Source organism: Capra hircus, chromosome 13 (genome assembly GCF_001704415.2).
Source record: "Capra hircus breed San Clemente chromosome 13, ASM170441v1, whole genome shotgun sequence".
Lineage (NCBI taxonomy): Eukaryota > Metazoa > Chordata > Mammalia > Artiodactyla > Bovidae > Capra > Capra hircus.
In genome coordinates this window covers 11,210,568-11,237,363 of record NC_030820.1, presented here as the reverse complement: position 1 = coordinate 11,237,363, position 26,796 = coordinate 11,210,568, and the positions used below count along the sequence as shown (strand labels likewise).

The 26,796-nt window shown below is 45.5% G+C and overlaps 1 protein-coding gene across 2 annotated transcripts in view; it reads left to right on the top strand.

Annotated features, from left to right (window-relative positions):
* The window catches only part of PRKCQ (protein kinase C theta), a 93,525-nt gene that overhangs the window by 55,997 nt on the left and 10,732 nt on the right, over positions 1-26,796 (top strand). For both annotated transcript variants that reach the window (XM_013968553.2, XM_013968554.2), the window contains 4 exons: positions 10,041-10,132; positions 12,480-12,542; positions 16,521-16,659; positions 24,428-24,616. In XM_013968553.2, coding sequence (XP_013824007.1) covers positions 10,041-10,132; positions 12,480-12,542; positions 16,521-16,659; positions 24,428-24,616 — 483 coding nt within the window. The remainder of the gene's footprint in view (positions 1-10,040; positions 10,133-12,479; positions 12,543-16,520; positions 16,660-24,427; positions 24,617-26,796) is intronic.

Here is a 26,796-nt window from a genome sequence, read left to right as displayed (position 1 = left end):
GGAAGGACCGAACCAGCAAACCCCACAAATGGAGAACCACAGCTGCCACCAGCAGCTCCCAGCAGGGAGTCTGCAGGGGGGTTCCAAGCACATGGGGAGCTCCAGCATAAACCGCCAGCAGGTCCCAGCACGGAACTAGGGGCTCCAAGCAAACAGGGGACTGGAAAGCCAATTAAATGTCATCAGGAGCTCAATGCAAAGAGCAGAGCTCAAAAACCGAGGGAACTCACCCGCAGCCTTTGTAATGGCGGGAGAGAGAAGTCAGTGGTTTCCTACCTGTGTTTCTCATTCTCCTCAAAGCTGTCAGAAGTTTCCTTCAGATCCTGTCACCGTCACCAAACCTGTTAAAACACAAAATTGAGCTGAGTATATTTAGGACTCTAATTGGCTTTATTCAGTGATTGCTGAATTGGGCAGCATCTCAATTAGCAAATAAAAAGGAGCTCTGAGGAGCTTGGAAGCCTTTATAGGCAGAAATTGGGGAGGGTCAAGGAAAAGGCAGATTGTTTCAGGCAAGACCACCTTCCCTTAGGGGAGGAGAGGGTTTATATCAGGCAGCTGACCTCACTCACACTGACCAGAAAGTTCCAGATTGACCAGTTAAGACTGCATCGCTGGGGAAGGTCGGAACTGCAAATAGGTTAGGTGTTACGTCTCAGCTGGTGATGTGGGCTTAGCACAGGTGACTCCATGTGGGGACTATTGTCTCTTTAAAAAGAAAAAGGGAAAAGATGCCTCTGTTGTGGTCCAAGCATAGGTTGGAAAAGAATTTCCACAACACAGAGTAACCTAGAACCTATTATACTGAGTGAAGTAAGTCAGAACGAGAAAAACAATGATTGTATGCTAACGCATATATATGGAATTTAGAAAGATGGTACTGATTAACCTATTTGCAGAGCAGCAAATGGAGATAAAGACATTGAGAACAGACTTATGGACATGGCTACAGGGGAGAAGGAGAGAGTGGGAGGTATGGGGAAAATAACATGGAAACATACATACTAACATGCAAAATAGATAGCCGAAGGGAATTTGCTCTTTGACTGGGGAACTCAAACAGGGACTGTGTAACAACCTAGAGGGTTGGGGAGGGAGGTGGAAGGGATGTTTAAGTGGGAAGGGACATGGGTAAACCTATGGCTGATTCATGTTGGTGTTTGGTAGAAACCAATGCAATACTGTAAAGCAGTTATCCTTCAATTACAATTTTTTTTAATTAAAAAAAATTAACTTCCAGACACAGAGTAATTCAGAAAGGAGTGAGTTTGTTAAGAACAAAGAGCAGAGATAATGAGGGCATAGCGGGCAGAGCAGGCTGGCTCACGGGAGCACCGATGCTTTCATGGGTTAGTAGCCAATTTTTATAGCCTCAAGACAAAGACAGTTCCTGCTAGAAGGGCGGCATTAGGGGATCGGTTAGGGTGGGCATTTTTACCTAATATGGGGTCAGGGAGCTGCCAGTTTAGATTAGGGGCTCATGGCAACAGTTACTATAGGGCTCATCCAGAGATGATCTTGGTTCCGGGCTCTGCACCTGTGACCTTGGTATGGGATTCCACAGGATCTAACACTTTGGGATTGTTTTGTTTTTTAAGGAAATAATCGTTCCTTAGAAATGAAAAGTAAACTGTGGTCTACATTCATCTGTGTCTCCTTTGAATCCTGAAAGGCCCATCTGTATTCAGGGGTGGGTTGGCCGTAATGCACATTCCAATGTTTTTGTAAGATCTTACAGACGAAATGACAGTTTTCAAGCCGCATGCGCTTTTTAGCTAGCACGGTAGTTTCAGTAGCTTTACGATGTCGCACCTATAAGACGTTTTAGATCATAGAGCACATCTCCAGGACCCTCCCCCTTCTTCAGGCCGAAAGGAAGTGAACACCCAGCTGTTTTGCAGGCGTCCAAATGCAGAGTCCTCAGTTTGACATAAGGAGTGAGAATGCTGTTGTTAATTCATGTGCTTACACCACCACCCTCGACTTCCACACACCCTGTCTGAACCAGGTGACTCTTCTCTGTCAATATTACCTTGCAGTGTCTCTTTTATGAAACAGAAAACTGAGTTTCACTTTCCCTTCATAATAGAACATGCAAGGCTGGCCTCGCCACAGTCATTCCTCTGCTCATGAATTCAGAGCAAGAGTTGATGCCTGAAGCTTCCCGTGACTTTCAACAAGTCACCTAACATTTCTTTGTAACCTCAATTCTCCCCTTTTAGTCTCCAAGGGACAACATTAAAGAATATATAGCATTTGCAAAGAAGTTTGAATCCTTTGTGGAGAAAAGTGCCTTATGAACTGCAGAGTATTATCTGAAATAGATGAAGAACTCCTTCAGCATGGTAGTTTAAACAAAAAAAAAGTCGAACTGTGAGAATTCCCATAGTCTGAAGGTAAAATCCATTAAGACTGCTGGAAGGTTTTTAATGGCAAGCATTTCATTCAGAAACTCCCTTGTCTAAAGCTTGCAAAAACGCTTTAATCCATAAACGCTCCGGTTGAGTTAGAAGTGCTGACAGTGATCACAGTTTGAGCAAGGTAAAGAAAACCACGTAAGCCACATCCTCAAAAACACTTATCCATGAACTGAGATGAGAATTAACTTTTTGTGTTGTCCCCATTCATAGGTAACTTTTTTTTTTATTTCATAAAGTAGTTAATGTTTTTTATTTATTCTTTATTTGGAGGAAAATTGCTTCACAATGATGTGTTGGGTCCTGCCATACGATAACGCAGTTCAGCCATCATTATACAGATATATCACCTCCCTCTTGATTCTCTCTGCCCTCCCCCTTCCCACCCCTCTAGGTCATCACAGAACACCAGGCTGGACTCCTGTGTTATATAGCATATGTCTCTTTTCTTTACAGGACTCTGCCAGTTTTTGATACTATGAATGCTTGAAAACTGTTATTTCAGAAATTGCCCTTCACTCTGATGTGTTTCAGATGCCCTTTCTATGCAACTAAACTGATTCAGCAGATGTTCAATTCACAATTTACAAAAAAAAAAAAAAAATAGTTTAGTGGGTGTATAGTAGATTCCTATTGTACTCAAAACTCTAGCCTCAGGTCCCGCCCTCTCCCAAGACACTAATGGTAATAGGCAGTTAACGCACAAATATTCAGGAACTCTGCCTGCGTGTGTTGCATGCTGAGTTGGAAATGTCATGCCCTTTCCACACACCTGCTCTTAAGCTCACGGGTGTTTTCTCACCTTGATGTGATTTGTGTAACGTTTCCTCAAGGCTCACATGCCCTCATTGTCGGTTGGTTGCTGCATCAGCTATTCTCCCAAAGCCCCAGACACCAGCTTCCCACAAAACACCAGGCTTTTGCAACTTCTTCCAGCACATCTGGAAAGAACCCCTTGTCTGCAAATCCACTCTGCCTTCTTTGAAGGCTTAAAGAGAATCTCCCCCGTAAATATCTTTCAGATTCACCAAATCCTACTTAATTGCCATTATCTTTCACCTTCTCAGGCTTCTCAAATGATAAAACCCGGAAAGGCGGTTTTGTTCCTGTGGTTTGCCTTTCTGTAACTGCGTTCATATGCATCTTACCATTTCTCCATGTAAATAGTACTTTCCCTTGATATCAAGAAGCATGTTTTCTTTTTTTAGCTGGAAACGTGTGCAACTCCCTGTTGTTGAGGCTAGGGGTTGGAGTGGGTAGCATGCTTTCTGCATGTGAGATTTGGAAGAATTCTAAAGTCATCATGTACCTTTTTGGTCGTTATAAAGGTATATTTCTATATATATATATATATTTCTATATATATATAGAGAGAGAGAGAGAACACATAGGAATATAGAACATGTTTCATTTGTTCTAACAAAATAATAACAATACACATAATAAAGGTGACTATGTATGGAGTTCTTACTCTGTGGCACAGGACTAAATGTTGATCTGGAGAATTTCCTTTTAGATATGGACCAACTGCCCTTCATTCTTCAGGGTGCACCATCCCACACTTGCCACTGGCTGTAATAGGACATACCCCAGGGTTGAGCTGAGGTCTGTTCTCCAGTTTCCATGTTGTTATACTATCATCTTGGATGTTACAGCACTTATTACATATGCTTCAAAACATATGATTCTCCGAAGAGCATACTGGTATACTTGGATTTTTTCTTTTTGGCCACCCTGTGGGGCATGCGGAATCTTAGTTCCCTGACCAGGGATTGAACCTGTGCCCTTGCATTAGAAGCACACTGGACTGCCAAAAAAGTCCTTATACTTGGACATTAAATATTTGAATTCTAATCTTATTGTTTCAAACATGCAAATCTTCTCTCATATAAAGTTTACTATATTAACTCACTAGCCCTTGGGAGAAGGAAAAAAACCTGAAAAAAATGACTAATTATTCTTTTCCCCCTTTTATTTTTTCTGGAAAGGGAATCTATATTCCTGACTTTATTTGCATGATATTTGCCACGTCTTCTGTGTAATCTCAAAATTACTACAAGTTTGATAAGATCATAAAGTCTCTAATGCTAAAAAGTTCTCACTTTGCTGATAATTATGCTCATTTGGCAACTGTTCCCTATTGGTTCAGTACTTGACTCGCTAGTCATCATGACTGAGTAATTTCCCAAGTTCTTTATTTTCATTGTCCTGTGCAAAACAAATGTGATCCTTCGAAGGAGAAGTCAGGTAGAAGCCAGATCATATTAGGGTAAGTTTACACTTCGCCTTTACCAATTCTAGAGTGTTCATTCACAAAATGTCTTTTAAAGAATAAGCTCATGTTGTAAGCCCTGGTATGTTGACAGCCCTGGGTCTTGTAATTCCTCCAAAGGACACTGACATGCAAACACAGTCCTATGGGAATTACATCGCTGATTTTGTTAAATCTGTCACTTTAACCTTACAGTTAATCCTCTTTCACATTGTCAGTGTAAACTTTCCCTTTAATGAGGCTTTCCCTTTTAGATCTTTCTGTTATCAATTCTTTTTAAAAATCTTTTTTTAAATGTGTATTATTTTGATTAAAATGATGTAAGAAGTCTTTTATCAGATGACTCCAATTTTATCAGGGAGTATCGGGTGCTGCCTGGTCATGCTGTCTTCATAATGCTAAGCCTGCCAGTTTCAATTTAGTTGAGCTAAAAAAGATAGCATCTTACTTTACATCAAACACTGAATCGAGATGTCCTTATCAAATAGCAAACCCCCTTGGTAAATACAGAGAAGCTACACTATGGAAACATTAGGTGATGGAAAACTCACTCACTTATAAATTCTTAAGGAAATTTCATTAGTATTTTCCCTAGTTATAAAAGTAATTACACCAAAATATACTTTAAAAAGTGGAGAATACACAAAAGCATTAAAGAAGAGAGTCATTTCTAGCTATATCATTCAAAGGTACCCAGAGGTAGGATTTTTGAGTATTTCATCTTTTTTCAGTATTAGTTTCTCATTGCCAATGACGGGGGGAAAGATAACTTTAAAATCTTCAGCAGAGTAGATCATTTTCACATCAAAACCGTATTTCTTAAAACTTGTCTTTTATGTTAAAATTCAGTCAGTTCCAGGAATCCTTCTGTGCTTGTGAATGTATATTTCTCAACATGCATGTATATTATGTATAGTAATCATAGTCATAAATAACAACTGGTGTTTATAAAGCATTTACTGTGTGCGAGTCCATGTTCTAGGCATGTTACATATTTCAGATCATTTCTAGGCATGCTATGTATTTTAGATCATTTATTCTTCATAGCAGCCTTCCAAAGTAGACACTATTATCCCCATTTTACAAACAAGGAAATCGAGGTCACCCCTGCAGGGGTCACAAAGACACCAGAGGTCACACAACTGTCAAGCAGGGCAGCAGTTTGGGAGCAAAGTCCATCAGCCTAACTACACTATTTCCTCTTAGTAGAGACCCAGTCGTATCACGGAAAACAATTTTAAAATTCATGGACTGAATCCCTGCTAGCACATGTTACAGAAGGAGAGAACTTGTTACTACAAGATGACCCTGTGGGACAATTAAGCCAGCAAACACCAACTGAGCCCCAAGTTCTGGTGCAGGAACAAACATTAGAAACCTGGGCACTTTATTTCTGACACGTTTTAACGAATCTATGGAAGGCAGTGAACTTTACTAATTAGAACTTACAGTAGGAATATAAATAGGCCGTACGTAATGAACGAGTCTGCCAGCCTGCAGGGAGCCCTGCCTCCCTCACACGCATACACACCCAACATTCAGATAGCAGAAGTACACGTGATTATCTTTGGCTTTCTTTGATGGCTTATTCTTTTTGAAAAAAGCAAATAAACCTGTTTCCTAGGATGTGTTAGCTTATGGCTTGGTAAACAACTAAGGAATAAATTAAGTTCTCCAGATTCAGAGTGACTCCAGTCTTCTAAATTAAAGGATACCTAAGACACTGAGTGTTCTCCTGACCACCCTGATGTGGGCGTGCGCCTGGAGCAACAGGGGATCTGGGTGCGCCCTGCCCAGGTGCTGAGCAGGCGTGCCTCAGCGATGCAAGCTCCGCCCTAGGCTGGGCCACTCACTGGTTCTGTGAGCTCCTGGCGTGAGCAGCCCTGACCCCGGCTCCGTGCTCTTCCTCCCCACCCCAGAGATGTGGATGTCCAGGAAGTAACTTGTTCAGTCTCTAATTTCAAACCAAAGCCTTGATTTGGGGGGGGGGGGCATTAAGTAGAAGTAAAGATGTAAATCTCTGCAGAGGTAGTCAGCCCTCTGAAGGGGACTTGCCTCCACTCTGACTCTCGTCCACACTCAGGGCATCAACAGAGTAAGTAACAAGGGTGGGGTCCACCAAGGTAGAGATTCAAGCGCAATATCTAGGCTAAATTTAGACCTTAATGATTTCAAGGATTTGGCTTTGAAAACCACTGAGATGAATACATATCTCTCACGTGAAAAATGATTTTTTTTCCCAACTCTTAGATTAGTGAAGTGTCTAAGTACTTCTATTACTGTATATAGCTGTGACCGGCCTTCCTCCTTTCTACTAGTAAGTACTAATAAAGTACTTTTACAGCTAAATTTTACATAAATATTTCACAAAGAAGATGAATACAAAGGAATTTAGATGTTAGAGGCCCCCTAAATTGGTCTCATATTTTTATGAGTATTGTGTTGGGCAAAAAGTTCATTTGGGTTTTTCCATAACATCTTACGGGTCAACGTGAATGAACTTTTTTAGTCAACCCAAAACGCAGGAGAACAAAACACATCCTATCAGCCAAGTGATGAAAGATATTTGTAGACGCTCTGGAAAATACAGTACTTTGTACACAAACACACAGAATCCTTTACTGTTCTGAAGTTTTGAATGTACTCAGTATTTAACTGACTTTACATTTTGCTATACAGTAGAAACTAACATCGGAGAAGGCTATGGCACCCCACTGCAGTACTCTTGCCTGGAAAATCCCATGGACAGAGGAGCCTGGTAGGCTGCGGTCCATGGGGTCACGAAGAGTCGGACACGACTGAGCAACTTCACTTTCACTTTTCACTTTTATGCATTGGAGAAGAAAATGGCAACCCACTCCAGTGTTCTTGCCTGGAGAATCCCCGGGATGGGGGAGCCTGATGGGCTGCCATCTGTGGGGTCACACAGAGTCGGACACGACTGAAGTGACTTAGCAGCAGCAGCAGAAACTAACATTGTTGCTTTACAACATGGTAAATCAACTATACTCCAATAAAACGTTTAAAAAATAAATGACTCTACAGGAATATGCTCTCTGCCAGAAATGCACTGCAGGAGGATTCTTTACCCCTGAGCCTGTTCACAGCATGTTGTTGTTGCTCAGTTGCTCAGTCATGTCCCACTCTCTGTGACCCCATAGACTATAGCACGCCAGGCTTCCCTGTCCTTCACCATCTCCCGGAGCTTGCTCAGTCTCATTGTCCATTGAGTCAGTGATGCCATCCAACCATCTCATCCTCCGTTGTCCCCTTCTCCTCCTGCCTTCAGTCTTTTCCAGCATATCAGCATTAATTATTGCCTTCAATTGTCAGAGAACCACAGCAAAGCAGAAACTAACTCTGACTCTCTTGCTTTTGTGGGCCAGGCACAGAACAGCATGTATTCCATAGATATATTTGCAAACTGGGGAGCTGAGAGATAAACACTGAATGATGTACCAAATGCTTTCTTGTTAGCCAGAGGTTCTTCACTGTATCACTTCTTTTAGTGCCCATAATCAGGGTACTGGCAAAGCCCAGTGAAAACTGACTTCAGGGACTTCCTGACAATCCAGCAGTTAGGACTTTGCATTCTCACTGCTGATGGCCCAAATTCAGTTCCTGATCAGGGAACTGAAATCCCACAAGCTGTGCATCACAGCCAAAAAAAGATTTTAAATAAAAGATAAAACTGACTTCACTGATCGGATGGAAAGATGCTCAATGTTTTCTTGTGTCATGAACAAGAACCTCAGCCACACCCCTGCTGGAGGGAGCATCCTAAGTAAGGCAACCTTCCTCTCGTAAAATTCGCTTCTTCATGGAGCTACTTGACGAAACGGTATGTTTTTGCCAGCTAAGTAGGCAAAATGAAAGAGTCACTGAATGCTCGGACTTGGGGGCAAATCCTAGAGGTTATTGAATTCTAATTCTTTGTTTGGACTCTTTCTGAAATCAGAAACAATACACTCTGAGCAGGCCTGCTTGAGTTCTTTATAAGAGAACAAAACACACAACTCAGACACAGAAGACAAAGGCTGATGGAAAAGTGATTCACTCTTGTCAAGCTCAGAATCGTGCCGCCCACTCTGTCCTAACCCATTCTGCTTCTCAGCCCTTGGCTCATGGCGGCATTGACTTAGATGTTAAGGCAGTCAGGACGTGGTGCACAGAGGTATTTGCCCCCAGGCCGAGCTCCATTGGCATGAACAGTAGATGACTTAACAGGAGGAAGCCCTCTCACCTCTATTTCGTGATCTTCTTGCGGGCGTCATGGTAATTAATTCTGTTTAAAAAATAAAAACATCACCCGGGTCAGGTTCACAGATGGAGATTTATGTGCAGACATCCAGCCATCCCCACACTGAATAAATCGCTCATTCTGTGGCTTGTCAGGACTTTCAAAATCACGGTGCTCGTGTGTGCACACTCATTTGCTAAGTCCTGTCCTGTGCGACCCCGTGGACTGTAGCCCAAAAGGCTCCTCCGTCCATGGGATTTCCCAGACAAGAGTACTGGAGCGGGTTGCATTTCCTCCTCTAGGGGAGCTTCCCGAGTCAGGGATGCAGCCCATGTCTCCTGCATTGGCAGGCAGATTCTTTACTGTTTGAGCCACCAGAGAAGCCCCACTTTTACCACCCTTGTCAGCTTGAGTAGGTACACAGTCAGCACACATTGAAGAGCCCGAGACCATCCCACGGTCAAGTGAGCAAGTCCAGGCGGCCCCTCCCTCATGTGCCCCCATCTGCTCCTCTGCATCAGCGCATTCAGGCATCCAGCATCACACTCACCACCCCTCCCAACTTCCCAGACTTCTTGGGGTTCAGAAATGCTGCAGATCAACTAAATTATGTTGCCAGCCTTTTTGAAAGGGATTTCAAGACAGAATCGTTTCCTCTGAAATAATGAAACTCATTCCTTTGAAAAGTAAGCCCGAAAGAGAAAAACAAGTATTGTATATGAATGCTTTTATGTGGGATCTAGAAAACTAGTACTGATGAGCTTCTTTGCAAGGCAGAAGCAGAGACACAGATGTAGGGAATGGACCAACGGACACAAGCGAGGAAGAAAAGGGTGGGATGAACTGGGAGATTGGGTCTGATATATATACACTATGATGCATAGAACAGATAGCTAGTGGGAAGCTGCTGCATGGCACAGGGAGCTCAGCTTGCTGCTCGGTGATGACCTAGAGGGATGGGATGTGGGTAGGTCCAAGGGGGACGGGATATAGGTATACATACAGCTGATTCACGTTGTACAGCAGAAACCATGTGAAACACATTGTTGTGAAGCAGCTATACCCCAATAAAAAAAGAAGCTCACAGTGGGACTGTCGTGTCTTTCTGCAGGAGAACCTCTTTTTTGTGATGGAGTATCTCAACGGAGGAGACTTAATGTACCACATCCAGAGCTGCCACAAGTTCGACCTCTGCAGAGCCACGTAAGAGTCCTTCGTAGGGTTGGGGTCCCCCTTGTCTGGTCGGGGACTGGGGCCCACTGTGCCCACACCTTGCTTTTTCCCACATGCTTTACTCAGAGGACCTAAACTCCAGGGCAAGGCGACCCCAGAAGCACATCCAGTGAGGCGCCTGTTTTCCCAGCTCCTAAAGCTTCCATTCAGTTAGTTTTATTTCATTTTTCTGCCTCGAGATCAAATACTTAGTTTAAGGAACCACCCCAGTTCATCAGCCTTCTAAGTCACCTGAACCTAGGAGCAAGATTTGCCCCTTGAATGGAAGTCAGATGGAAGAAGGGTCATAGGTGGGATGTCCACAGGGGCCTTTCAAGGAAAGCTCAGAGTAAAGCATCAAGCATTCAGCTCTGGGGGCAGGAGAACTGGAGAAGCTTTGCTTTCTCTCGAGAATAAATCTCCACCTTCTCTGGCGTCAAGCCACCCTAGATGCTGGCTTCCCAGGTGGCTCTAGTAGTGAAGAATCCACCTGCCACTGCAGGAGATGCAAGAGACTCAGGTTTGATCCCTGGGTCAGGAAGATCCCCTGGAGTAGGAAACAGCAACCCACTCCAGTTTTCTTGCCTGGAAAATACCAAGGGCAGGGGAGCCTGATGGGCTACCGTCCACGAGGTCGCAGAGTCAGACACCACTGAGCAACTGAATGCACACACGCACCCTGGATGCAGGCAAATCAAGCAAGGTGGGTTTACTAGGTGGACTGTAGCAGAGCTCACAGAACCCTCTGCATCCTGCCTCCCTCGGGCCCTCTGTCCTGAGTCATCAAACCCCTGAGACGTTCAAAAACTGTGCCCCTAGGCCCACCTAAAACTGTGGGTACATACTAGCCTTCTTCGCTGAATGCTCAACGATCTCTCACTCACCCCTAACAAACACTCAAGAGTGGTTCCTGTCAAGCTGCATTGACAGACTTTTCCAGCAGCTTCTGCAGAAATCCGGTCTGAAATGTCCGTCTTGTCACATACAGTGGTTAGCTCACTGCTGATCTTATTGTCTCCAGGACCCATCAGCCAAGTGTCAGGGGATAATTTTATGGGATTTCTGCAGCACAGAAATCTTCAGGCATTTTTCTGCTATTAAGGGTTCTCCCAGCCCCCTCCAGGTCTGTTAAGTGTAGGAGGCATCACAGACACACGCTGTCTGTCTTTCCTCACTGCCTCCCGGGAAGGGATTCCTGCATTCCTCTCCAAGATCCAGCAGATCACACTTGCAGGAAGTTCTCCCTTATAGCTAATCCAACTAGTGATGTTTGTTAAACTCACCTCCTTTGAGTCACTCATCTGTGAAGGTGGAGAGCACAGGATCACCCCCTAACACAGGCATATCTCCTTTTATTGCACTTCATTTTATCATGCTTTGAGATACCCCTTTTTTTTTTCAATAAATGCAGGTTTGTGGCAACTCTACATTGTCAGATGATGGTTCGCATCTTTCAGCTGTATTTTTCATTTATTTTTATTGAAGTATACTTCACAGCAAGTATTTTTAATTAAGGCATGTGCATTTTTTAGACTATTGCATACCTCATAACTAGTATAGTGTCAATGTAACTTTTGTATGCACAGGAAAACCAACCCCCCCGCCCCCCCCCCCCCCCCCCGCAAAAGATCTGCTTTACTGCAGTGGTCTAGAGCTGAACCTGCGAGATCGCTGAGGTCTACCGCTATGCATTCCTCCTCTCACACTGCATCTTTCACGTGTGAGCAAGTCAGGTCCATGTGGAATCTGGGGTCCAGGTAGATTTAAAAATAAAAGGGAAATTTATTACATTATTATTACATTTAGTGTCTTTGAATATTCTCATAACCCTCCAAAATGATAATTCAAGCATTCTGCTGCTGCTGCTAAGTCACTTCAGTTGTGTCCGACTCTGTGCGACCCCGTAGACGGCAGCCCACCAGGCTCCCCCGTCCCTGGGATCCTCCAGGCAAGAACACTGGAGTGGGTTGCCATTTCCTTCTCCAGTGCATGAAAATGAAAAGGGAAAGTGAAGTCGCTCAGTCATGTCCGACCCTCAGCGACCCCATGGACTGCCGCCCACCAGGCTCCCCCGTCCCTGGGATTCTCCAGGCAAGAGTACTGGAGTGGGTATTCTAGTTCACAGTATAAGCAGCAGCGCTAGATATCAGCTCTGTTCATTCTCTCAGGGCAGAAGCTGGGCGTGTAGAATGGATGTGGTCTTCCTTTTGTTAGGATTTAAACAAAATTCTGCATGTACATTTAGCAGAACGCCGCACGCGCCGCACGCTCACTCTGTCTAAAGGGGAACCTTTTTCCCACTAAACATTTCATGTGGAGCCTCGATTTTTTCACTCAGGTTCTACGCTGCCGAAATCATCCTCGGTCTGCAGTTTCTTCATTCCAAAGGAATTGTCTACAGGTAGGCTGCCTCTTTGGAACAAGCCCTGGGATGTCGGGATTCCCTGCTCCGGGTGGTTTACTCATCGTGCTCAGGTGACGGGAAGCGGTCAGTGTGCTTTTGTGGCGCAAAGTTCCACACCCAGGCTTCCCGCCCAGAGCGATCGCCGACACTGATTTACCAACCAAGGAAGAAGTTTCCCATCTCAAAGCCGAGGGGCTGTGACCTCATTCTGTTCTTTCTTTCCTTTTCTTCACCCTCTCGCCTCCCTTTGTCTTGTTTCCTCCCGTTACTTTCTCTCTGGCATCTCACGGTTGCTTTCTGTCTGTCTCCTTTTCGTTCTTGCCTGTATCTGCCTGTTGAGTGTCCTCCTGGGTGAGGGTGGAGGGAAGTCCTTCCTTGAACCCTCTAACACGCCTGTGAAAACCTACATGCCTACACCTAGTCACCGTACCCAGGATGCCACGTGTCCCCTCTTTCTTGAGCGGATATCCATCCAGAACTTACTGTACACCATCATCTCACAACCTTCTTGGATAAAAGCTAATGTACTTCAGTGTCCATTTCTCCAGGCACACTTGAACTCATTTAACATACAAATCTTCAAGGGCTTAGTTATCTAGTTTCCAACTCCCTGCAGATTAGAGAGGGAGATAATTTGTTTATAAAAAAAAGGAGCTAGACAGGATGCTGGCTGAGCAGCTGGAGGCCTGCACAGTGACCATGGTGAGAAGAGACAGCTGAGGATCCGACATAAAGGGGGAAAGCAGGACAAGCTCTCAGCCCAGGAGGATGGGATCACCTGCTTTCCTGTGACCAGTGCTCGGGAAGGACCCCGAGTCATTAGGAAAGGCTAGGTGACGCTCTGCACAAATTGCTGAAGACAGCAAACTGAATAATAATGTGGTCGAGAAGCACTCCATCCAGGATGGTCCGTACCAGTGCTCACAGAGTAGACTGAAAGTCCGCCTGGGGAAACCTCTCTACTTCCGGGGGCGCAGCCAAGTGTGGGCACCCTGTTTGGACCTGCCGAACCAGATGACTCGGGGGAGATTTCCACACTCATCTTTCTTAAGCAGTCTCTCTGACACCCTTTGGATGTACTTTTGTATTGGGTGGGGGGGGGTCTGTCTACAAAACGATGGGTTAAAAATCTGACGTGATTCTTTAATCTTCAGGAAATTGAGATCTGATCACCAGGATGGTGAAAACCCTGATCAGATTCCATGGTTTGTTTTTCTCCTTCTATATGAAATGCCTGCAATATCTCCAAAGTATACCTATACTGAGGCCCTCTAGATTGTGTGGGACGGACGGATAGGAAAAGAGGGAGGAAAAACTAGGAAGATCAAAGAGAAGAGAGATCTTAGAGCTGAAAGGGACCTCATGCCACCAAACCCCACATGCCCCAGTGCAGGCTGCTTCTCCACATTCTATCTCTTCATCTCTTGTAAATTACTGACACTCAGGACAAAAAGACAGTGAGGGTCCATGAGTGTCTTTAATATCATAAATTGTTTGGGAAATCATGTTTTCTGAAGTGCCTTACGCGCCTCTAAGAAAGAACACTACATTTGTTTAGCAGTGTACTCACAGGACTGTAGGACATCCTGGGAAGTCATTGAATAATTTGAATGACTCAAATTATAAATTTGAGGGACATCACCTAGCAGGTACATGGACACTGAGATTGGCCTTCAGAAAATTTTCAGCCTACAAGGTACCTTGTAAACTTACTCACTGACACTCACTGGGCTCCCGAATTAACAAGGAGATTCTATTAGTTTCCCTTTTCTGTCTACTGATGATTAGTTTCAAAGGGTTGCCATAAGATTTAGCACAAATTTGATGACTTCAGCCAACAGAGTTTATCTCCTCCCAGCTCTGGAGTCCCAAGGTCCAGAATCAAGGTGTCCATGGGGCCACACTTCCTCTGCGAGCTCTTGGGGAGGGTCCTTCTGGCCTTTCCCAGTTTCTGGTGGCCCCAGGGGTTCCCAGGCTTGGGGTGTCCCTCCCATCGTCCCTCAGCCTTCGCCTCTGCCTGTGTCTCTTCCCTGTATGCCTTTCACATGGACACGTGACATTGGATTTAGGGACCACTCAGATAAACCAGGGCTTTCCTGGTGGATCACTGGCCTCCTGCCAGTGCGGAGACATGGGTTCTATCCCTGGGTCAGGAAGATTCCCTGGAGAAGGGGATCTACCCTTCTAGTTTTCTACCCACTCTAGTATTCTTGCATGGAAAATCCACGGACAGAGGAGCCCGGTGGGCTACAGTTCATGGGATCACAAAGAGTCAGACACGACTAAGTGAGCAACAGCAGATAATCGAAGATGATGTCATTTCAAGATCCTTCACTTGGTTACATCTGCAAATACGCTCTTTCCAAATAAGATCTCATTCATAAGGTCCTGGGGGTTAGGATAGAAACATCGTTGGTGGGGAGGGGGTACCTTAAACCACTACACCTGGTAACTTGGGCAGAGCACCCGCTGAACACACAGCCTCTGTTAAGCATCATGGTGGGTACTGAAGCTATAGAAGTCCAGCCACTGGATACCTGAGGAAGTCACTTTCTGGGTTTGTACTTTGTTTGGGGTTTTGGGGGTTTTTTTTGAAGGTGAAATATCAGTACATGAAAAGACACGAACAGCAAACTCGTAGAAACTCCAAGGGAATAAGATTCTAATGAAGAGTGCCCAAGGGAGACTCTCAGACAGACATGCTCAGCCTAGGGTCCAAGGCAGAATGTGAGAGGTCTGTGATCATGGGTGGGAGAAAAAAGTTTTCTTTTTCACTAGACTCCAACTTGACATTTCCCTCAAGTCTAAATACAGGCAACACATCACAATGAAAGTGGGTTTAATTACAATGAAGGAACAAAGCTGAGGGCCTGCCTAAGGAGAAGACAGACGTATCGGAAGTGTGTAGTCCTCATTAATGACAGCGTGATGGCATTTGAGTTTAGGATGGGAGAAACAGAACCGATACTGCTATGAATGTGAGATACACATTCCTGTACCGTGGGAGCATCCACGCCTCTGCTCAGACTGCCCATGAGGCGTTGGTGCCGGAGGTTAGCACACTGGTCCAGATGTAAGACATCAGTTCTGGGGACAGCTGCTAGCAGCATCCACCCACCAGAACAGGACTGTATCCCCTGCTCTTTTCCTTGATGAGTCGGGTTTATCTGCACCCCTATCTGCATAGAAGTGAACGCGTGTCATGTTGTGTAACACTAAGTACCACCCGACCCCAGACACACCAGGCTTCATTTCTGGAAGGCCCCTCTTAATATTGAGGGGTGCTGCTTTGCAGAGATGGCACATGACCTTTAAGCATCCCCATCTCGGCACCTGCTCAGCCATTCATACAAGAAATACAGGTGGAGCTCTTGAGATGGGCCAGGCACTGCACTGGGCATAGAAGATACAAGACTCTGTCAGAGTGAAGGAAAGAGAAGTCGCTCAGTCGTGTCCGACTCTGCGACCACATGGACTGTAACCTACCAGGCTCCTCCGTCCATGGGATTTTCCAGGCAAGAATACTGGCATGGGTTGCCATTTCCTTCTCCAGGGGATCTTCCCGACCCAGGGTTTGAACCCGGGTCTCCCACATTGCAGGCAGACGCTTTACCGTCTGAGCCACCAGGGAAGCCTGTCAGAGCTGGGCCCAGAAATAGCTTACCTGCCTGCGTGGGGCTATAACAGATCGAGCCCTGGGCAGAGACGCTGGTCACGGAGGAAACCATGGGGGAGAAGCAGTGAGCCCCTGAGCCATGCCGGGGATGCAGGGCTGAAAGGAGAGAGGAGGCCAGCGAAGCACCCGCGGGCGGCCTTTCCGGCTGCGCTGGGAGAAGACGCATGCGTGTTCTGCTGCTCTGCCATCTTGATTTGAAGCCCCGATGGGACACTGAGGCCACCGTGTCCCGTCTCACACAGCAACCCCGTGTCACCAAGACTGCCTTATTAAAGTGAGAACCTGCTTTGTTTTTCCAGGGACCTGAAGCTGGATAACATCCTCTTAGACAAAGACGGACACATCAAAATCGCGGACTTCGGGATGTGCAAGGAGAACATGCTGGGAGACGCCAGGACCAACACCTTCTGTGGGACCCCCGACTACATCGCGCCAGAGGTAGGGTGCGCCCCGGCCCCTCCCAACCTCAGCTCACCCCAGGCCAGCACTGTTGCTGCTGCCTCCCTGGAAAAACCAAAGGACTTTAAAGTGCTTTGGTGCCGGAGGTGTGTTTGTTAATCCAAATACTTGACAAACGCAGCTGCACGAAGGCACTGCTAGTGTCTCCTGGCGGGTGGTACCAGCCCTGACTGCAGCATCTCGCCAAGCGCGAAGGACCCAGCAGGTCCATCCTGTCCTAGCTCCCTGCACCCCAGCCTTAAAATATATCCACGCTGCTCAGACCAACCGAAAGCAGCCACTGGAGAAGAGCCAGGTGGACCCCAAACAGGCTCTTGGGGCATCCACCTGCGTTCAGTGGCTTCGTTTGGGACTAGAAACGCCCAAGTTGTGGTTTCCAGGCTGTGTCCCATGTGAGCCTGGAGAGCCCCACGTTCTCGTGTAAAATGAGAATACTTCTGTCTTGTGCTATTTCGTCACATGGGAGAGCCTATGAACGTTTAAAAAAGAAACAAGCCATTGCTCTTGTATTCTGAGCCCCAGGAAGTGCAGCGTTTGCTCAAAAGGCATCCTTCAATCCTGCTTTGCCCACTGCCCTCCCCGCCCCCAGTTCTGGATTCCATGCCAGCTGCCCACCCGGGCAGATGAGAAAGACACCCCCTTGCCACGTGGTTCTTCTCGCACCATAAATTTGTCATCGTGGCTTTTCTGTCTTTGAATCTCTCTGCACTATTGGGTGATCGCTCTAATGCCAGTGGCCGTTTCCTTCTTTTTAAAAAGTATTTATTTGGCTGCACCACATCTTAGTTGAAGCATGGCCGTTTCCTTCTTTTTAAAAAGTATTTATTTGGCTGCACCGCATCTTAGTTGAAGCATGCAGGATCTTTTTTTTTTTTTTTTTTAGTTGCATCACATGGGATCTAGTTCCCCAACCAGGGATTGAACCTGGGCGCCCCGCACTGGAGTGGGGCGTCTCAGCCTCTGGACTGCTAAGGAAGTCCAAGGACCGCTGCTTGTTCATTTTATAGACATTTTATTTTGGAATAATTACAAATTCACAAGAAGCTTCCAAAAATAGTAAAGAAACATCACTCATATCTACCGTTCACCATTTCCCCTACCAATTCCATCTTCAATAGCTATGGTACAATAGCAAAACCAGGGCAGTGATGTTGGTAAAGGTGTAGACGGTTCTGTTTTCTCGTCTTGTCGCTTGTATGGATCAATATATTCTTTCTTTTATATCCAAGGATGGAGCACAAGGCTTGGCACATTAAGGTGCGCTAATAGAAACCTTTTCAAAGAGTGAATGAAGAATTGTTGATAAGTGTGTGAGTGCTGAGTGGTTGTTTGATAGACAGTGATGGGCCTCTGATTACCAGGGCAAAACAAATTTAGCGACATATCCCTGTCATTGCCAAAGTAACAGCAGCATCTTCAGTCTGGGAAACAGGAGACTCTGCCCTGCATGTATGTATTTAGTTTTGACTGCACCTTTTTGAAATGAGAGCTTGGCCTCTGGTGAGCAGACTGTGGCTTTAACTGCCCTATCTACACATGCCTTATGCCCCGCTCTATCTTGGGCAGCCCTTCCTTTTCAATCTCTTTTGTTTGGCATCTTCCAGAATTTAGCATCTGAGACTGGCTTCTCTCTGCAGCTTCAGACTCATCCTCTCACCTTCACTCATGCTTGTCTTCGCACAGCTCCACTCCTGGCCCTTTCTCCTCCCATACACTCTCCATGAGCAGCAGATGTGTGACTGTGATTTCGAATCACTGCAGCCACGCCCAGACGTCTTGTCCAAACCCGTATGTCTGTTTCCCTGCTGAGATCTCCAACTAACTGGCACGGGCCATTCAAACATGGCAGGTTCCAAACCTGTTCTCTCTGTTCTTTCTTGACCCTCCCAAATCCAAATGCCAAGACCCTCTCAATTTAGACCTCAGGACTTCACACATCTATTCTCATCCCTCCCCAGTCTTGTGAATTAAGATCCGCCCCCGCCACACACCTTGATTCTTTTTTGATGCTCAGAGTGAATCCCTTTGTGAATCAAATACGAGCTTCTCCAGTCCCTCCCTGTCTGGGGCAAAACAAATTCAGCAGCAAATCCCTGTCCAGGATCTCGGCACCTCTGGTTGGAACCCAGTGATGCCTTTTGACCTGGTTTTCTGCTCCAGGACCACCAACAGCCAGTGCATCATTACATATTTTCACTTTTAGATCATCCTTCATCAGTTAAAAATGCATCACCAGCTTACGTGTATTTATTATACATTATCACCAGCTCGTCTGTTGCACAGAGTCAGACATGACTGAAGCGACTTAGCAACAGCAGCAGCAACAGTACAGCGTAAGTTCTAAAACATGCAGGAAAAGGATTTGGCTGAACTTAAGAGCAAATAGTCTTAAATAACTATGACTATTCATAGTACACTTTATGCTCTACTAAAATCATGAGGCTCGATAATTTTTAAAATCTTGGCTTAGTACTTTGTGATAGGCACTCAAAATACTGGTTCAGTTCAGTCGCTCAGTTGTGTCCGACTTTGCGACCCCATGGACTGCAGCACAACAGGCTTCCCTGTCCATCACCATCTGCCAGAGCTTGCTCAAACTCATGTCCATAGAGTTAGTAATGCCATCCAACCACCTCATCCTCTGTTGTCCCCTTCTCCTCCTGTCTTCAGTCTTTCCCAGCATCAGAGTCTTTTCCAATGAGTCAGTTCTTTGTATCAGGCGGCCAAAGTATTGGAGTTTCAGCTTCAGCATCAGTCCTTCCAGTGAATATTCAGGACTGATCTCCTTTAGGATGGACTGGTTGGATCTCTTTGCAGTCCAAGGGACTCTCAAGAGTCTTCTCCAACAACACAGTTCAAAAGCATCAGTTCTTCGGCACTCAGCTTTCTTTATGGTCCAATTCTCAAATCTGTACATGACTAATGGAAAAACCATAGCTTTGACCAGACGGACCTTTGTCAATAAAGTCATGTCTCTGCTTTTGAATATGCTGTCCAGGTTGGTCATAGCTTTTCTTCCAAGAAGCAAGCATCTTTTAGTTGCATGGCTGCAGGCACCACCTGCAGTGATCTTGGAGCCCAAGAAAATAAAGTCCCCCACTCTTTTCATTGTTCCCCATCTATCTTCCGTGAAGTGATGGGACCAGAGGCCATGATCTTAGTTTTTTGAATGTTGAGTTTTAAGCCAATTTTTTCACTCTCCTCTTTCACTTTCATCAAGAGACTCTAGTTCTTCTTCAGTTTCTGCCGTAAGGGTGCTGTCATCTGCATATCTGAGGTTATTGATATTTCTCCCAGCAATCTTGATTCTAGCTTGTGCTTCATACAGTCTGGCATTTTGCATGATATACTCTACATGTAAATTAAATAAGCAAGGTGACAATATACAGCCTTGACATACTCCTTTCCCATTTTGGAAACATGTTGTTCCACTGTTTCATGCCTGGTTCTAACTATTGCTTTTTGACCCACATACAGATTTCTCAGGAGGCAGGTCAGGTGGTCTTGTATTCCCATCTCTTGAAGAATTTTCCACAGTTTATGGTGATCCACACAGTCAAAGGCATTGACATAGCCAGTAAAGCAGAAATAGATGTTATTCTGGAACTCTCTTGCTTTTTTGATGATCCAGCAGATGTTGGCAATTTGATCTCTGGTTCCTCTGCCTTTTCTAAAACCAGCTTGAACATCTGGAAGTTCTCAATTCACATACTGTTGAAGCCTAGCTTGGAGAATTTTAAGCACTATTTTGCTAGTGTGTGAGATAAATGCAATTGTGTGGTAGTTTGAGCATTCTTTGGCATTGCCTTTCTTTGGGATTGGAATGAAAACTGACCTTTTCCAGTCCTGTGGCCACTGCTGAGTTTCCAAATTTGCTGGCATATTGAGTGCAGCATTTCCGCAGCACCATCTTTCAGGATTTGAAATAGCTCAACTGGAATTCCATCACCTCCACTAGCTTTGTTCATAGTGATGTTTCCTAAGGCCCACTTGACTTCATATTCCAGGATGTCTGACTCTAGGTGAGTGATCACACCATCGTGATTATCTGGGTCGTGAAGATCTTTTTTGTACAGTTCTTCTGTGTATTCTTGCCACCTCTTCTTAATGTCTTCTGTTTATGTTAGGTCTATACCATTTCTGTCCTTTATCGAGCCCATCTTTGCATGAAATGTTCCCTTGGTATCTCTAATTTTCCTGAAGAGATCTCGTCTTTCCCATTCTGCTGTTTTCCTCTATTTCTTTGCATTGATCCCTCAGGGTGACTTTCTTATCTCTCCTTGCTATTCTTAGGAACTCTGCGTTCAGATGGTTAGTTTCTTTCAGTTTCTGGTTTTAGTGGCTCATAGCTAGAAAAGAGCCCTCACAAAGACGCAGTGTAAGATAGATGCCGCAAGGTATAAGGCAAGGTTCATGGTTAAGAACAGTGGATGTAAGTCCAGAATTTACAACAGTGTTTTTGATACACCTGATTTAGCCAGCTTCCTACTATAACTAATGAGATGATCATTTTCAGCCTGATGATAAAGTGACAAGGAGCTGGGACGAGGAGTAAGGCCCCTGCACTGCCCTCTTTGGCTTTACATTACTTAGCGTGGTCTTCATCCCAAGCCTCTTTGCAGGTAACTTTTTAAGGACCCGCCCTGTTGTGAAAATGAGCTTAGTTCAAACAGAACCCAGCCATCCCCTTAACCAGGCCTACGACACAGGTGAATCCACACCTTAGGACAGTAAGTCGTCGTAACAGACACACCTCACGACGCGCTGGAAACGGATGCCCTGGCCGATACACCAGCAGCTCCTCCTGAGATGAGGCTTCCTGTTCCCCTCTCAGGAAACCTAGTCCTTGTTCGGGTCTCTAAACCAGGGCTCAGATGTCCCTCAATTTTCTTAAACTCGCAAAAATGCAGATTCTCGTCTCTTCATCTACATCGTGTGGCCCCGTCTAGGTGACCCCTGGAGTGCCTTGAACCGAGGGCCCCTCCTCCACCGCATCACCAGATTTCCTTTCCAGTGGGGAAACCTGTCATGCCACGAGTTTGAGCATCTTCAGGAGGTCCCCATTATCGTCTGGTACAAGCCGAAACCCCGAGCGAAGGTCCCTAATCGTATGTCCTGAGAAGCCCAGCTTCCCTCCTCTCCTGTGGCCCTGAACCGGGCACTTGGGATCCTGGGTCTGATAGCCCCCACCTCCAGGGTCATCCTCTCCCTGAAGATGCTCCTGGCTTCTTACACTAAGCAGTTGTTTCCTCCTCTGTGGCCCCCGCAGCGCACATGTAATCGATTTGCCAGTAAACTGAATTTTGCACCGTTAAGGACCACAGTTTATCCACCTCGACGTCTAGGCTCCTCCCCCACCACTCAGAGCATCTGTCACCTGTTCCCTGAATGTCCACACCCAGCCCTGCACCTCAAATGCCCGTCTCTCAGCCTGTGCTGGATTCCCCCACCTCTGGGCCTCTTTTACACAAGAACACTCCCTAGCTTCCCCGTTTTCCGTCAAAACCCTACCCATTTTCCAAAGCTCCACACACGCCGTGCACGGGCCTTGGTGAAGTTTTCCCTTCATCTCACTCACTCTCCCCCGGGGACCCCAAAGATATGGGCGGAGATCCCAAAACACAAGAAGTTAAGGCACTCAGTGCAGTGTCAGGAATGATGCGTGAAAAAGCTGACTGTGCTCCTGCAAACCAGGGAACAGTCCCAGCAGTCCATGCCTCCTGGGGTCTTCTCAAAACCTCCCTTGTCCCCTGTCACTGCTGTAAGACCGAGGGTCTGACGTATAATTGGAGGTCTACACTCATTTTGACAAAGAATAGGAAAACAGTAAAATAAGGAGACACCCTACTTTCTAACATCTACCAGCCACTTAGTCAGGAATTTTAATACAGAGAAGGTGCTCCCTGGAGAAGGGAGGAGTCATGCTGTGGGGGCACTGGAGGGCACTTGGTTTTCTAAGAACACTTCCTCTGCTGTGTACATCACCTGGTGAGCCATGTACAGACCTCACATTACTAGCTCCACAAGGCAGATGGAATTGCAGCTCTCCTTTACTCGAAGAGAGAAAGAGGGACTCTGACATGAAGTGGTAACATTATGATTACCTGTATTATTTCGAGCAAACATGGGGGGGGGGGCACAGGACAAAAGACAGCATGGCCAAAAGAAGGAATCAGGGTCTGAGATTCAGAAGGGGCCGCTCCAGCCAGTGTTTCTCCACCAGTTTCTTTAAAAATATAGACTAGTTTGAGCATGACCAAGTTAGAGCAAAGTTTCAATCCTGGAGACAACATTATAATGGAAAAGGAACGTTGTATAGTAAGATCCCCAAAGACCAGGGTTCAGAACATAGCTCTTGACTAATCAGGAGACCTTAAGGAAGACGTGAAGACCCTCCCAGGGTCCAGTCACTGTCCTTTGTTAAACAGGGATAAGAGGACCTACCCCAGACGTTCTTGTCAGTAACACACAACGTAGGGGGAAACGCCCAGTACCCATCACAGACGTTTGCAGATTTTCTGTTCATACCATGAATAACTGAGTTGGCATTGTGCCTCTTTCTCCTAACTTAAGACTGAAACTCGTTATCACCTAGCCCTGGCAGACTGAATTCCCACCTTAACTGTCTCCTGTCTTCCACATTTCTTTTCGTTAATCCAACAGAAATGAAGTTGCGTACCAGGATGTGATGCTCAGAGCAGCTTCTGGTTGCCCTGGGCTCCCCCTTGTGGCACGTCCTGGAAATTGCACCTGAACCAGTCCCCACTTGAGGCAAAGGCCCCCGAACTAAGATTGTGCTGTGTGTGCTCATTTTTATTTTATCATTCTCCCTAGGTCCACTTTTACACTGTTCCTTAAGGTTATTTTTTGAACTTTAAGATTAACTTTGGTGTTCAAATATTAAGGCCAGTAGATGGCATTTTTATCCTGGAAGTCAGTGGCAGATTGAAAAATTCTGTTTGCAACTTGATCTTTATTTTTTGCAAATATCTATCAGCTTGTTGTCCTAGTCTGTCTCGGCATAGTCACAAAATTTGACTCTTCGTAACCATGACTGCTTAGGTTTAAGGGGTGGACTTGGTCAACCTCCTTGGCTGCTTGGTTAGCTACAAAAACTTTATGTAAAGACGCAGGACCATTTGCTTAGGTTGCTAGGTCACTCACTCATGTTCAACTCTTTGTGAATCTTTGGACTGTAGCCCACCAGGGTCCTCTGTCCATGGGATTCTCCCGGTAAGAATACTGGAGTGGGTTGCCATTTCCTCCTCCAGGGGATCCTCCCAACTCAAGGACTGAACTCGTGTCTCCTGTGTCTCCTGCGTTACAGGCAGATTCTTTACCCAACAAGCGATCAGGGAAGCTCCAGCGCTTAACAGAAAGTCCATAAAATGCGTGGGTTTGGTTTAGAGGCACCGAAGGGCATAGATACACACCAGCTCTCCTGGGCTAAATCTGTCACCCACATGCTCCCGTCTCAGATGGGCAGATGAAGGGTGATGGTACAATTTCGCTGTTTCACTTAGGTGGGGGAAAAAAGAGGTTGATCTCAAAAATATTTGCTTAGTTTGGGCACTGCCCACTCATTTCTACCCAATCATTAACTTCTCAAAAATCGTTTTCAGTGTCATCTTTGCTAAAACCGCACTCTGTCCTCGTGAGTTATATCCTGGGTGGCTTTGAAAAATCCACGCAAGGTTTGAGTCAACCTCATTTTTATTCTCTGTGTCTTTGCCTCCTGGTCACACAGATCCTCCTGGGTCAGAAGTACAACCACTCTGTGGACTGGTGGTCCTTCGGTGTCCTCCTCTACGAGATGCTAGTAGGTCAGTCCCCTTTCCACGGGCAGGATGAAGAGGAGCTTTTCCACTCCATCCGCATGGACAATCCCTTTTACCCGCGATGGCTCGAGAAGGAGGCGAAGGACCTTTTAGTGAAGGTAAGAAGTGAAGTCAAGGAGACTTTTGTAAGATTAGCACTAGGTTTTCTGATCGTAAGATGTTATGGAAAGACTGGAATAAACTTTTGACCAACCCACTACATAATAAACAATAATTGTTCTGAGCCAGCCTTAAAGGGGATGGTTGCCGTCTATTTTAAATGAGGCACCAATAGGATGAACATGAGCTATCAAAATGAGTGTAAGATAGACCCTCACATGCATAATTTACAAAAGAAATCTCCAGCAACAATCCCTATACAGTCTATTCTGTCCACCTGAAACTGTAAAATTCCTAGAAGAAAACAGACTTCATCGACATCAGTCTTAGCGATATTTTGGGGGATCTGGCTCTATAAGCAAGGGAAACAAAAGCAAAAAGAATAATATGCCACAGCATCAAACTAAAAAGCTTCTGCACAGCAGACGAAATCATCAAAATGAAAACTTTGAATGGGAGAAGATACTTGCAAATCATATGTCTAATAAGGGATTAATATCCAGAATACATAAAGAAATCATACAGCTTAACAACAAACAACCCAATTTTTAAATGGGCAAAGGAGGATCTGAATAAACGGTTTCTCAAAGACATACAGGTAGCTAATATGCACATGAAAAGACGCTTAACATCGCTCACCAAGGAAACGCAAGTCAAAACTACAAGGAGCTGTCATCTCGTACCTGTCCGAATGGCTGTTATCAAGAAGGCAAGAAATAAGTACTGATGAGGATGTGCAGAAAAGGGAACCTCATGCACTGTTGTTGGGAATGTAAATCGATAGGTACACTGTGGAAAACAGTATGGAGATTCATCAAAAAGTTAGGAATAGAACTGCCATGCACTCATATGGTCTTCCACTTTGGTTATTCATTCGAGTGACATGGAAACACTAATTGGGAAATATATATGCACCCCTGTGTTCACTGCAGCATCGTTTACAATAGCCAAGATACGGAAGCAACCTAAACATTTATCCATGGATGAACAGGGGAAGCTATGCTGTGTGTGAGATGCGTATAATGGAGTATTACTCAGCCATGAAGATGAAATATTGCCATTTACAACACCATGGATGGATCTAGGGGGCGTTCTAGGTAGTGAAATAAGTCAGTCAGAGAAAGACAAGTACCATGTGCTTTCACTCACGTGAAATCTAAGGAAACAAACAAGCACAATGAAATAAAAACAAGCTCATGGATACAAAGAACAGATGCGTGATTACCAGAAGAGAAGAGGGTTAGGGGACTGGGCAAAAACAGATGAAGGCGGATCAACTCTTGTGCTGATGGGTGGTAATGAGACCTCAGTGGTGATCACTCTGTAATGTGTACAGATATCAAATTATAACGCTGATCCTGAAACGTAATTAAAAGTCTCCCCCTTACCCTGGATGAAGATGTGGGTAAGATGTGTGGCTTTCTGCTCATTCTTAGATAAAAGAAAAAGTTCTTGTCACTCCTAAGTCAGAAAACACTGTCTCTGCTGAGAAATTAAAGCTGTCCTGGCCAAGATATAAGTCATTACATCAGTCCTAACTTGAGAGCAAAGACTTCCAGCTCCCTTTCCTCCAGCCAGGTTCACGGCTGGCAGCTGCTCACTTCTGGAGAAGAGAGTGTGGTCACAGAGGACCAACTGTGTGCGCTTTCCCTTCGTCTCCAACTCTTGGGTTTCTGCTTCAGACCGAACACAGCAAGAGGGCAGAGAGATTATGAAGAGAAACAACTGCTCTTGTATGCCTGGGGGCTGCCTGCTCTTTGAATCTGACGGGTTTTAAAGCTAAGACTTTGGAAGTTCCCTGGTGGCCCAGTACTTAGGACTCGGTGCATTCACAATGCAGAGAGCCCAGGTTCAATCCCTGGTCAGGGAACTAAGATCCCACAAGCCACATGACATGGCCAAAAAAAAAAAAAAAAGATAAAGCCAAGGCTTTGTATGGGATTCTACCAGGTGTCTTGGAAATGCCTGTAATTGGAGACAATTTGCAATGAAGCCCTTGAGACTCAGGCTGCTGAATTCATCCCTCAACCCAACTTCTGTATGAAACCTTAAGCCAGCAACACTCCATGTGGGTGAGACTCCTGCTGAGCAGAGTCCAGGGGCTGTCCAGATGGACGCAGGCCAGCCCTCCTGCCACATTCCTGACGCGAGTCCACAGGAGACACTGATGTATTTTTCA